The sequence below is a fragment of the Egretta garzetta genome, unplaced genomic scaffold (genome assembly GCF_000687185.1).
Source record: "Egretta garzetta isolate BGI_Z169 unplaced genomic scaffold, ASM68718v1 scaffold596, whole genome shotgun sequence".
NCBI classification, from domain to species: domain Eukaryota; kingdom Metazoa; phylum Chordata; class Aves; order Pelecaniformes; family Ardeidae; genus Egretta; species Egretta garzetta.
Window position 1 is genome coordinate 875267 of NW_009260129.1, and position 13971 is coordinate 889237.

The 13971-nt window shown below is 43.1% G+C and overlaps 1 protein-coding gene across 1 annotated transcript in view; it reads left to right on the plus strand.

The window, feature by feature from the left end:
- Positions 1–5105, plus strand: part of KCNV2 (potassium voltage-gated channel modifier subfamily V member 2) — a 6546-nt gene extending 1441 nt beyond the window's left edge. The window contains exons 2-3 of the mRNA XM_009641507.1: positions 1–504; positions 4830–5105. The exon at positions 1–504 is cut by the window's left edge and continues 1 nt beyond it. Of these exons, the coding sequence (XP_009639802.1) occupies positions 1–504; positions 4830–5105 (780 nt within the window). The remainder of the gene's footprint in view (positions 505–4829) is intronic.
- Positions 5106–13971: the final 8866 nt, after the last annotated feature.

The following is a 13971-nucleotide window of genomic DNA, read 5'->3' on the forward strand; positions in this document are numbered from 1 at the left end:
AAGAGTGGGGAGAGCCGTCCTGTCTTGGAGCACATTGAGACCCTGTGTATCGCGTTCTTCACGCTGGAGTACCTGCTGCGCTTGGTCTCTACCCCAGACCTGCGCCGCTTTGCCAGCAGCGCCCTCAATGCAGTAGACCTCATTGCCATCCTGCCCCTCTACCTGCAGCTGCTGCTCGAATGCTTTGCTGATGATGACCAGCCCCGAGGTCGGGGCTCTCAACACGAGCACGATATTGAGAAGGTGGGACGGGTGGGCAAGGTGGGACAAGTGCTTCGCATCATGCGCCTCATGCGCATCTTCCGCATCCTCAAGCTGGCCCGCCACTCCACAGGGCTGCGTGCCTTCGGCTTTACCTTGCGCCAGTGCTACCAGCAGGTGGGCTGCCTTTTGCTCTTCATTGCCATGGGCATCTTCGCCTTCTCTGCCATGGTCTACACTGTGGAGCACGATGTCTCCAGTACCAACTTCACCAGCATCCCCCATGCTTGGTGGTGGGCTGCCGTAAGTAAACACCTCTCACCTTGCTGGGTAGCTAGAGACCCTCCCTCCCTTCCCCTCCCCTCCCTTGCTAGAGTTGCTGACAGTCTTGAAAACAGCAGGCTTAGATCAGTGAACATCTGCTCTGCATTCTGAGCTTATGGGACATATGCACTCACTCACGCACGCACATGCACACACACTCATTCACCTCTGTTGTAAGCTTAAATCAAGGCTTAATCAGGCAGACAGTGTTGAAATTCCAGTCTGACCAAATGCAGATGGTACATGCACTTCTAAGGAAGAAGTGGGCAAAGAGACAGGAAAGAAAATAATTTCCCCATTTAATCCCATTGTCAGTGTTGCCAAAAAAAAAAAAAAAGGAAAAAAAAAAAAAAGCTTGCATCAGTCTAGCTGGTTGCAGGTGGACACAGGATTTTCATTCTTGTTCTTCTTGCAGAGCTACTGTGACCCATCATACAACTGCAAGTTGTAAAGACGTAGTTTTTTAACGGTAGTCTGGTCACTCAAACTTGCAAAGCCAAAGCTACCTAAGGCACACGTCTGCACACACACAAAGCCTTGGTGGTTATTTATACCATGCCAGACTTTCAGAGGCAGAGGAATAAATACAAAAAGAAGCAGAATGGCTCAAGGGGTTGATAATGGGATAAACTGCCTTCTACATCTAGGTCACTGGTCTGAATCCCACATCAGTCAGTACTGAGAGCTGGTTAATGTCACCTTCAATCTTTTTTTGCGTCCCACCCCAAGCACTTGGAGTGAGGGTAACTGGCTGAGTTTCAGCTGAGAAGCCTCAGAAACGAACACAGAATGACCTCGTTTCTAGAGACTGCCACTGGGTTAGTGCTCTAAGGCATTTGGTCATGTCTCCTTCAGAGGTCTAAACTATCTCTGATCTGTACTATACTGTTGTGTGGAGATGTGTTTTTGAGGCAGCATTTTCTGGGCTGTTGGGTTCACATCTTTCAGGGGCATGAAGATTTAGCTGGAAACACAGAGCTGTGAGAGTTTAAAGTCTTCCACCTTGCTTAAACGCCTCCTGGCTCTAACAATGTCCTGGCAGAACTGTTCCAGCATGCCAAACTCAGAATTCACCTCTAAAGGGTTCGGGAAGCAGTTCAACTCCAGACTTGGATTGCATTAACACCCAAGGATGGACATACATTCACTTATAGAAGGCTAACCAATACTTCTAAACTACTGTGAGAACAAGATGATAGTTACAGCCTTCAAGGTGAGCTGTGAAGACATAAGAAACACTTCTGGGTTTATCAAGACTAGCAGACAATGGAGAGGGAGCTGCAGGCTGTAAGTAAATGCTTAATGATAATAAACACGCACAAGTATGGCAGTTTCACAATTATAATTTTTAAAGCAATGCTTTGGCAGGGAGGGGGGTGGTTTTATCAAAGGCATTGGGGAGAGGAGGAAGTTCATCCCTGCCTGTGCTGCTGCCCGCACCATTTCAGAGCTCTGTTATGCTGCAGAAGATGTGCGTATCTACAGCAGCCTGGATCAAATCAGAGGGTAGCTAGATGTTGCAGGTGCTGGGAGAAGGCAAAGAGCCCATATCTTGGCTGTCCATAACTCTAAGGCTTATTCAGGTGTGTCATCATGTACATTTCATTTTGCAGTAGCTGATGCTGGCCTCCATAACCCATGTCTATGGCAGGGCCCCAGGAGCACTTCTGACCCCTGGGCCTTGCTATGGGGCTGGCTGTGTCCCAGTCGCTTCCCTGGGATAGGAAGCCCATGCAAATGGAGTGGAAAGGATTCAGAAGATCTTCTTGTGCTGGTTGATCAGCACAGGCACTGGATGCACCGAGCTGCATATGGGGCCCACAGGACAGCAACCCCAACCCACACAAGCTCGCTTCTCCTGGCCAGCAGCCCTGGAAGCCCATGGCCTGCACTTCTAGTTCAGCGATAGCCGATGAGATGTGATGGCTTCCCATACGTATGCTTGTAGTGATTCAGCACATGGCAGAAAAACTGGCTCCACAGACACACGTAGGCACGTATATATATGTACATGCATATGTACATGTGCTGAATATCCTTTAAGCTGCGGCATGGGAAGGAGGAAAAAATCAGTGAATAAAGGGACTGTCACAGGTCTTCTTTAAGTGATATACACAGGTTATTAAAAAAATTGTACTTCCTAAATTACTAGAATAAGGACATTAGCCTTACATTTTGTTTTCTGAATATGCAGGATATATGCAAAATCTTTAGGTCTCACTTGTGTAAGCTCGTGACAGCATAATAATTCAGATTCTCCTAAGAAACATATGTGACTATGACTACATGAAAAAGGCCTATTTAGCTGAGCAAGCATCTCCAAAAGAGGAGCTGTAGCATGCACATTGCAATTCCAACGCATAAAACTCTTTTAAAAGCCTATTCATTCTTTAAGAGTGAAAATTAAGATATCCGGATTACTCAAATTTCATTAAAATCCAACAGTGTTCAGTCTCACACATGGGAGGAGAAGTATCCCTCCCAAACGGTCACAGGCGATGTAGAAGACTATGCCAGTGGAACAGAACCTTATCACAGGATAATGGTTTTGTCCTGGCTGGTAGAGATAAACATCTTGCCTTCATCTCGGTATTTATTTTTGGAGATATTTATCCTGTATTATCATTCAAATCCAGTGACTTAATTTCCATTAGACCGAGTGACTAATCCTTTTTATTCCACAGGAAGCACCAGGTGCATCCTACAAATGTGCTTATCCAGTGCTGTCTCATGTACCCTAATGCTTTCTTCATTTGAAGTAACATTTTATTTAGCATGTTAGAGGATGGCAAGCTGCACACCATGACCTTCCAAAGACTTATTTCAGTGCTAAAGCCACAAGGGCATTACAGTAAAGTCCTGCTGCCTGCAGTTTATTTCTGCCAAAGTTTTAGATTACTGTTTCACAGATACATGCAGTGTGTTGAGATACTGTGAAAAAAATTAAATAAAATTCATCTGCTGAACAAGATCCCTTGCACAGACTAGGAAGTGCCAGATGGTAGAAGGCTGCAAGTTTTACCTGCCAGAGAAAATAAGTTAAATTTACTAAAGGTAAAAATTAAAAACAACCAAGATGTGTGTGGTGGAATTATATAAATTAGGAGTTATTTTATGCTGACTGTTTGGGAGTGCATAATTCATATATAGCATACCCATAAGCAAACATCCATGAATTTTGAAGCTAAATTTTACAAAGAAAGTCTTGCAGAACTTGGCATAGTACCAGGTCCATATAAAACACAATTCCTTCACACATCCATAGGCTAAAAAGAGAAAATGCTGATGGCATAGAAGAAAAAAGGCTGTGAAACTAGGTAGACAACGTGATGGCAAAATGTACAGATTCATCTAAAGCAAATACATTAGATACCACCACTCCCACAAAAAAACATGTTAAACAGTCCCGAAACCCTTCTTCAAAGGGGAATTCAGCAAAAATTTCCTATCTGTGTACCTGTCAGCCAAACCAAACAGGAATATTCCCTACCAAAGGCACACATGCACCTTACTTTTGTAACCTCTGACATACAGATGAGCAGGAAGATCAAACAATTTATCACTATAAATATATATATATATGTTGTGAGCATACACTGCAAGCAAGAACTTCCAGGTGACAGAGAAAGATCTCTGTTTTTTCCACAGCTCCTTGTAGGTATGTAACTATTAAAGGTGATGTTTATCTAGAAACTTCAGAGTCCTGGGTCACTTCTTCCTACAGGGCAAACATTATAAAAATATATTTCACAACTAGCTGAAGCTTTTCATGTGTTTTTCATTAGTTCCTAAAATATATATGACAAACAAAGGTAACACTCAAAACACAACCACAGAATAAGTCCCCAAATACCGGGTTTTATAAGCACACTGGATTTAGACACAGGGCATCTGTTCCAAGGGACGCGATGAGGGAGCAGGGCTGCAGTTATTACTGGATTTGCGCGATCAGGGAGCCATCTCTATCCGCTAACCACAGCCGAGCAAACCCGCCTTCTGGACAGGCTAGTGTGGAAATTGTTTGGAAATTCCCACTGCGGGACAAAGCTTTTAAAAATCCTCCTGAATGGTGTCAAACGGCACCTCTGTCTGTCTTTCTGCATGAGAGGTTTGTTGTTTTTTTTTTTTTTTAATTAGGGACTTTTGCATAAGATGGATGGTAGAGAAAAAAAGGCAGCAGAGAGTATTTCAGATTCATGATGCAAAGTGCAAAAATGCTAACTGTGAAATTGTCCCTGATCCCCAAACATATCTGTTTGTATGTTTCTTTTTGGCTAATAAGCTGAATGTTGGTTTGCCTGTAGGTCAGCATCTCTACAGTGGGATACGGAGACATGTGCCCAGAAACTCACCTTGGCCGCCTGTTTGCTTTCCTCTGCATTGCGTTTGGAATAATCCTGAACGGCATGCCCATCTCCATTCTCTACAACAAATTCTCAGACTATTACAGCAAGTTGAAGGCCTATGAGTACACGGCTCTCAAGAAAGAAAGGGGAAAGGTGGACTTCACACGGAGAGCAATGAAGAAAATATCTGAATGCTGTGGAGAAGCTGCTACCCGCCCTTTGACACAGCACTGATACAGTTTGTGCTTCGGATATTGGGAGGGAACACAGAAGCTGAAGGAGAAAGAAGAAAAACAGATCAGCCAAGCTAACGGAAGATAAACTGAAAAGGCCAAAAGTAACAAAAGTAGATGGCGAAATCTGTTTTGAAGGGGGGTTGTTTTCAAAAGAAAAAAGGCTGAGATTACCATAACAGATTTTTTTTTTTTTGGCTTTGCTAGGCCATGAGCAGCACTTAAGTGGTCATCAGCTATCTGGAATGACATTCTTCAGATTAACCTCCCAGAAATTCTGTATTAGACCCACATGAAGATGTAACCCCCTGCTACTGATTAGACCCACGATAAAGACCCACCATAATCAAACCAAAGGAAAACAAATTGCTGGCATTAAGGGTCAGCCACCTCACTGCTGTCAAAGCAGTCTCAAAAATTAAACAAATAGAATACCCAATATACCGACCGCATTGCTGAAATTGGTTTTGCACCAGCTTTCAAAACCAGGAAAACAGCCTAGAGCTTTTACCTGAATATTAGCAGCATCTATACTCCTTAAGCTTTCAGCTTCTGTCTCCACTGTCAGATAGTTATGCTTCACAGTTCCAATTTTATTTTTCTAATGCAGCCCTGCAATTATTCCCATTTTCATACCTAGGCAAGCAACACACTGCTTTGAGTATTTTCCCCATCACCTCCATAATCATCTTTCATTACGTCAAGAACTAAAGAAGTCTGGAGTCTGAGTTGATAAATGTCAGTGATCAATTTTGAAAACATTTCCAAACCAAAACCTTCTTTAGATATAGAATTAAGTGATAAACTAAATTTATTTTACAACATTAATTGTATCTACTTCTTGAATTGTTAGAATAATAATAGGCCTGTCACAGGACGTAAGTGTTAAAGCAGCATTTAAAAAAATTAATCAAATGAAACATGTATGGATACTATCTCATAAAGGTTTTTCATACAAATGATCTTACTAGAACTTACCTGTATGTAGCCAATTTTAAACATAATTTAAAGTCAAGATACTTTATCTGGTGCATACAGCCATTAAAGACACAATTCTGACACCTTAGCTCACCCCCAGTATACTTACTTCCTAAGATTACTGAGCATTCTTGCACAGCTGGATGCAATTTCTTGTGCATCAGAACCCCACCCCAAAATCTGTGCAACAAATAACAACAATAACAATCAAATGGAATCAGAGTTTCGTGTATTAGTGAGCAGCATATCAGGGTATGCTTTTTATGTAAGAGCAGTCATACCAGTTTAGAAATAGTAAACTGAATAACAGATCTGAAAGAACAGTTATTTTATCGATACTCAGATACAAATACCGTAAAAAAAAAAGGGGGTAACAAAAAGAAGCAATGGTAACAGTCACTGACATGACCCATGGCTGTTACTCAGCAGCCCTCTTGCTGCAAAACAGCCTGATGGCAGAGATGCATTTTAAAATTCTTGGACTCTTATGTTGTGTCTGTGCTGCCCTGCTGAATGCAAATGGATGCATTCAAATCTCAGAGAGCCATGCTGGAGACAATGGTGTGAAGCTCACTCTTGGGACAGCTGAGGGTGAAAAAGTTCATTAATTTTGCCATGTCCATGCAAATTGTGTCAAGCACAGGGGCATTTCCCCTTTCAGTGCTGAGAAGGTAATTAGTAACCAAGTTGCTCTTCTCATTCTCTACCTCCAGACAGACGTATGATAAGCCCATCTGTCATTTTGTTCTTTAGGAGTGACAGTCAGCACATTGTGTGCTGATCAGCACAGTTAAAAGCTAAACCATGTCTTTAAGGCACAGCTGAGCCCTGGGAGTTGAACATGATAGATGTTTGCTGTTCTGGGCTGCACACAATGCAGCAGGCATAATCCTGGCACTCACTGAGAATAATAGCTGCTTTACGTTGGCTCTAGGGATGGTAAGAATTTGCATGGCCCTTCTGCACAGCAACAACAGGACGAGGAGCTTCTTGGAACCGCAGGAAGCCACTCTCTTAGGCCCCACTGCAGTTCAGTGAGGTGGCAGGTGACAAGCGTGCAAAAACACAACTGTGCTTTATTTTCAACATGCAGCTTGGGTTAGCTCCATTAAAAGGGCTTAAATTTTGGTGATTACCCAACTTTCCAAGATATGGGACACCCTAGATTAGTTCATTGTCTGAAGGAATCAATACTTGCTTGTACCATGCAGGTGGGATGCAGATGCTCAGCCTTGTGTGGCAAACTCAGCAGCTTCTTGCCACCTAGAGAAATCCAGAGCCTTGAGCACTTACTGTGCTGAGGCTGGACTTCTTCGTCATCTCAGACTTGGCACAAATCACCAGCCTTGTTTTCCACCCTGCTGGCCTCACAGGACCCATGCAAGTAGATGTTCTTTAAGACATGTAAGGGAACAGGCTTTCCAGACAAAAAATGAGCAGGAGAAAAGGGACTGTTCTGTCTTTTAATCAGGAGTCAGAACTGAATGTCCTCAGTGCATGCTTTCTTACAAGTCAAAAAAAATTTTAATACACAAGTCCCTTAGTACTGCTACAACCATTCAAATTCAGCTTGGAGTGGGTCTCTCCCACCCCTCTAGCCAAAGCTGTTCCACTTTCCACTGAGTAAATAATGACCCACCAGGTGACAGTAAAAGAAAGACTGCACAGCTTAGTGTTTGCAGCACTTGGCTGGGTGGAAAAGTGTGAGTCAGAGGCTCTGCTTCAATAGAGAGCTATGAAAGTATCCTGATCAAGCAGCAAAATCTTCCCTCTCACTCACTCCCTTCTGGCCCAAGCTGTCTTTGGTTGAAGGATTTAGTCTGGAAGGACTCCAGAGTCAGTCCCCACACACTGCAGCCACACGAAGGCAAAACTCTTACTCAGAGTGCCCTACTGGCTAATGGCTGTTGCCCACAACACCTCCTGACACAGAGGAGACCAGTGTCTGTCCCTGCAAGAGAAAAAGGTATCGTAACCAGTGCCACCAGGTCCCATTGGTGTGCTCTGAACACCGGGGCCATCACACCTCGGGCAGCTCGGCTTACCTAGCAGCTGCCTCCCTCTATTCTTTCTCAATGCACTTTGCCCCCTCATCCCTCTGCCATCCAGTCCCACCATCTCACTGATGGCAGCTTTGGTACCTTTTTGATTCCCCTACTCACAGACTCAACACACAAATGTGACAGTTTGGGGGAGCAGGGTTACTTTCTCGATCGGTTTGTGACCTGGCTCAATTTGCAGAGCTCTGACTAACGCTAGAGCTGACACAAGATACATGGTAGAAGTGTGCAGTCTGGAGGACAGACCTCTGGCAACGGCCACATGAAAGGTTAAGCAGAAGACTACACAAAGGTGCTGATTTTCTATTCTGTAATATTTGTCTCACCTGCCCTGATGCATTCAGCAGGTGAATGAGTCCTTAGTGGAGTAAGGCATTTTCCAGCAAACTAGAAGTTAGTGTTTGGGTTGTGTTGTTTTTCTTTTCAATTAAGGACTCATCGTTGTCTTCTCTGCATTACCTTATGCAACTTTCTGCATTGTGGCTTTACTAATCTTAGGGTGACAAGCATAAGGCTGTGCATTTCAATAGGAAAGAGTACGCCTAAAGTTGAGGTACCACTATATCAGCCAGACATGGTCCTGAATGCCCAAATCTCTGTGAGTATCAGCATTTTCTGCAGACGGCTACTAGCAAGGCCCTCCCACAAGGCCCTCTCCCTCTGTGAGAGCCTGTCTGAGGCTCAGACCATACAAAGATGAGTTCAGAGGAAGGAAGGAGTTCATATTCCGACAGAACAAACTTCTGACAACCTGCAGAAGGCTGCGCAAACCTGTATCAGCGGGTTTTGAAATAGGATGCAGCGGTTTTGCCGTTTTTTTTGTTGACACAACGGATCCTTCTGAGAAGGGCTCTCAGTTAATTTATTCTGCCACATCCACTAAGGCTTTCAGTGGCATCATCACTTTCCCTAGATTACTCTACTCAGATGAAACTGTCAAATGGTACACATGTACACATGATGACATCCAAAAATAATGCAGGAGATTGTCTTGGTTACTTGAATGCTACAGTGCTTTGACAACCAAAAGATTTCAAAATAACCACATCAAGGGAAAATAGGCTTGAACGCAACAAAGATGGGCAATACTACTGAAGCTAAAGGAGATAGGGCTTGTTTTATGAGATGTTAATTTGGCTGAGCTAAGGTTTTGGGTGGAGGATTCTCAAACCACTAAGAAATAAGAAACCTCTCCGAATGTGGCCATGCTGAAGTCTTCTATTTCCACTAATTGCAGACATTAAAAGAGCCCTGGAAGGAGAAGGAAAAGGTTTTCTATCATTATGTTTCACTACAGACTTAGCAAACATGTTGTCCCTTATAGACAAGGAAACCATCAGTTTATGTGGATGGCCTGGCTTCATTTTAGGACAACTAAGTGTTGTTTCTTATATTCATTTTAGGCCTGGGAATTATTTGCGGGGGGGTGGGAAGGGGGAGAAAAAAAAGAAAAAAGAAAAGAAAGAAAAAGGAAAAATGAAAAAGAAGAAAAGAAAAAAGAAAAAAGTAAAAGAAAGAAGAAAAAAGAAAAAAGAAAAACAAGGAAAAAGAAAAAAAAAAGAAAAAAAGGGTTGGGGGTGGTAGAAATCTAAAGAGTCTGTCCCTACATGAGACAGTGGAAAGACTTCCAATTAGAATATGCTTTTGCACAAATCCTTTCTTAGAAGAACATCACTTTTTCAATGCAATTCAGCAGCTGTTTGCTTTTCTCATTCAGAAAGATAGCACTTAAAGGGGTAGCTACAGTAAGCCCCAGATTAATACGCATCTGGTGCTGTTCCCAAGCTTCTAAGGCAAATAGTAATATTCAGTCTTTAAATATGTGTAATTTTAAAGATTATAAACCAGGTATACTTCAAAGTTTTTCAAGAAAAATAATGACTACCAATAAGCCTAGGAGGGAAAAATTGTCTCCTTGCTTAAAAAATAGCTTCAACTGTTTAGAATTTCTGGTTTTGTGTTATGTAAAAATATTTGATTCATGCTTATCTGCTACTTACAAAACCTTTATTAACTTCTTTATTCAGTAGTAGAGAAATTACATGGCATTTGGCTGTAATCCAGCTCTTTACCTTGGATTGAAAAAGGGAAAGGTCAGAGGTACTCACTTTTTATGTATTTAGGTAATTTAATGGAAATATGCTGAGAAAAATTAAAGCATTCTACAGGTAGCTCCTGAGATAGAGATTATCAAGGTTTTTAAATAAAACTTGTCAGAGTCTAATTTTACTCTATAAAACGACTCCGTACTGTCATTCTAACTTCTGAAGCAGATTTGCTCCCTTTATAAGCAAAAGCACTTCCCCCCTTCTAGTTAATAACCAAATAAACAAGTAACATACTTGAAAGTCGCTACCATGGATAACTGTTCTTCAGGCCACCACGTACACATGCAATCCTGTTTCCTTCACCGGTTCTGGCAGGGGAAACTGCCTGAAAAGCCCTTCGACTGCCACCTGGCACAGAGAAGGCAGAACCTGCCTTGGCTGCAGAGGTAACATAGCTCTACAGGCTAAAGCCAGCTAGCACCGTCACTGAAAATGTCTGTCTGCAGAGGAACTTTTCAATACCCATATGAGAACAGCCTTGCTCAGCAGGGCACTTAGGCTTCTTTTTTGTCTTACCAAAAACTACCTATGGAGGCGAAGGCATGGACTGTAGATGAACACAACAGCCCACCCGTGACAGAAAGGCTGGGCTCAGAGGTGATCTCAAGACCTGGCGGCATAAGCCAGATCCACACTGGCATCAAAGGGACTCCATGCTCCTCAGGTCTGCTTCAGCCAAGTCCTGAGGGTCAGGCTGGTCTGACTTCCAGATATCTTAACATCCAAATATTTCATCTGGGTAAACAAGCAGGGGGAAAGAAACAAACAAAACAAAACAACAAAACAAACAAAAAACAACAAAAAACCCCCAAGGTCCAGAAATTTAGGAAAATTCAGGAAATCACACGCAGGTTGCCAGATCAGGTCCCGCTGCGACGGGGGACCGCCACGCCCTGTAAGATGGGGCAAGGTAGCTGGGTCTCCTTGTGGAAAGTACAGTACCTTGCATGGAAAATTGTTCACTGCTGCCGCCCAGAGGATACAGGCTGCCAGATTCCCCCTTTTCCTTAAAAATACCTGGTGCCTGCTACCTGCTACATTAGCGGGTTCTGCTGCATCTTCTGCAGGTAGACAGCATATCGAAAGCCTGGAGTCCTGTCAGCAAGAGTGTTTACAATAACATAAAATTTAATCTGTACTGCAAAAATCTGTATTATCATCACTGTGGACTAAATGACTCTTCAATCTAATGTTGCATTTATACACTGGAGATGAATTTCCCCATTCCTTTTGTTGCTAAAAGACAGCTCCAATGCCTAAAATGTTCCCCAAAAGTCACCACAAAAAAAAGAGAGATGATTCTAGGAAGATCTGGGTGATGTCGAGATACATTTAATATTCAGTCTGCATATGTCTAGAACAGTTTAAGCAAATAAACATATCACCACTTAACACCAGAAAATTAGTCAGGGAACATGAAAATTCAAGATAAAGTTACCTAACCTGTAGGTTGAATGTATTGGTTTAGATGAATAGGGAGTATTGTCCAGGCTTTTATTGACAGGATTTAACATAAGCAATCAAAACACAGGTCTCAGCTAATTGTGATTGAACTTTGAGGCATGACAGGCTTAAAATAATGCTGATTTTCTGGGTGTATTTTTTCATGCAGTACAATGCATGTTCCTCTAAATCTCCACATGCTGAAGAAAGAACGGTGACATTGTATACGCAGATTTGAAACACAAGTCTGCTTACGCAGCTCAGCGAACCTAAAAGAACAATTTGATCGCCTGCAAAGGGAAGGTCTGCTCCTGGCTAACGTCAGACATCTTGCTGCTTTAACCATGCAACACTGCAGCTTAGCTTGTGCTCTGGTGTTCAAGCAGGTTCCCCTTTCTTTAGTGAATCTTATCACCGCACTAACAGAAATAAATTCAACACCACCACACACAAATCTCTAACTGGTGTGTGAACTAAATCAGATTAGTGAACAGCCAGACAAATGCCAGAGCCACTGTAAGGGGAGGGATGCAGCATCTTCTGTTCAGAGGCAGAAGTAAAAACACTACCAACTCATGTTGCAGCAGGCACGCTGCTGGATTCAAAATCACATTTATTATATCAACTGAGGGGCTGGAAGAGAAGAGAGAAAGACACACAGGGTCTTAAGCACTCTGCCCCTGCTTTACCTCCTTCCACAGGCCTCCGCTACTCTTACACAGCTGTAATACTGCTACTGCATGTGCATCGTCCCAGTGCAATTTGCTTTCGTGTTGCATTTCAGGGGCACCTTTCCTTCTCCAACTTCTTTTCCCTCAGCCCCTCCCCCTTCAGAAATCTGTAAATACTTGCTTGCTTACAGGTTTAGTTTATTGGCATGCCATGGGAGACCGCTTCCTTATGTGCTTGCCTTTTCCCTATGTTTCTCTCTGCACACTCTCATGTCCACTCTTTATTCAAATTCTACCTAAAAATTCACCTTCAGAACAAGTCAGATCCACTCCCTATGACAAAGCTCTCCATTACAGATGCAGATTCACTGTGTTAGTGCATTATCCTAAAGCACTTTGCATACCTGCCTGAAAATAAATTTTCATGTACAAGTATGGTTTCTGTTCATGCTCAGCTGTGCAGAATCCTGAGCAAAGTAGTGGTCAGTCCAGTGCTAACACAACACTTCACCTTTGCAAAGATAAAATGCTTTGGGCTTCATTCATTATTATATTTCTATTATTATTTAAAAAAAAAAAGTAAGTGGTTTAATGAAACTCACATTATTTACCTAATTTCATTTTCAGAAAAAAACACCTTTATATGCAACAAATAAAAGCTTCCTAAGTATTGTGACTTGCTGCAACTTACTAGAAAGTGAGGCCTACAGATTACAGCAGTTGCAGTCTGAGCAGCTTCACACTGCCTGAGAGCAGACAACGCATGCAAAAGTTTTCCACCTTAGTGCACCATACACCAGGACTAAAGGACAAAGTGTGACCAAGGGCAGGCACTCGAGGTGCACCTGAAGCAGAAGAAACCAGGTGATTTGAGAGGCACTGTTACAGTGCTTATTCCATTTGCAGCATCAGTGTCTCTGCTCATGTCAAGGGCTGGTTCCAATGTGCACATCGTAAACACCTAAGCAATACTTGTTGCAATTCCATTTTGCTGTTTGGGGTCTGACCCCCCTCATTGGCTAATAGGACATCATCAGGTACCATGATAGCTCCCACTATGCACCAAGGCCCTAAGAATTTGGTTTCCTGCCTGGGACCTTGGCATTTGGAAGGTGGAATATCTAACCTGTTTTCCAACAGTAAGTACCTGCTTTGGATCAACGGGAATATGTACATAGGGTTCCTTGGCAGCAGACTATCGACAGAAATTTACCAAGCGTGTTGGGCAGCCCGAACCTCAAACTGCAACTTTGAGTTTTTCAGTTCACTTAATTCCCCTCACAAAGATGCAAAATGCTTCTGCCTCCTGTCTTGGGGGTGGGGGGGAGGGGAAAGGGGGTGTTTGCTGGACTCTCCTTTACATTCCTGGTCTTTCCCTTCAGTAATTCCACTATTACGTGGACGCTCAGTGGCCTGCCCACATAACAGTGCACAAGGTACCCCCAGTGCTAATGCCTTCTGCCGTGAGTCCTTTCGCTCCGGTCTGCTGGCTTGATCCAGCTTGTTTCGGAAGGGTTCAGGCTCCTGGGGAAGGGGCTGTCTGGGATGAGACTCGCAGCTGGCTTGCCGGACCTTTCTGCTCCTGCCTGCAGCACTACCTGAGTCCA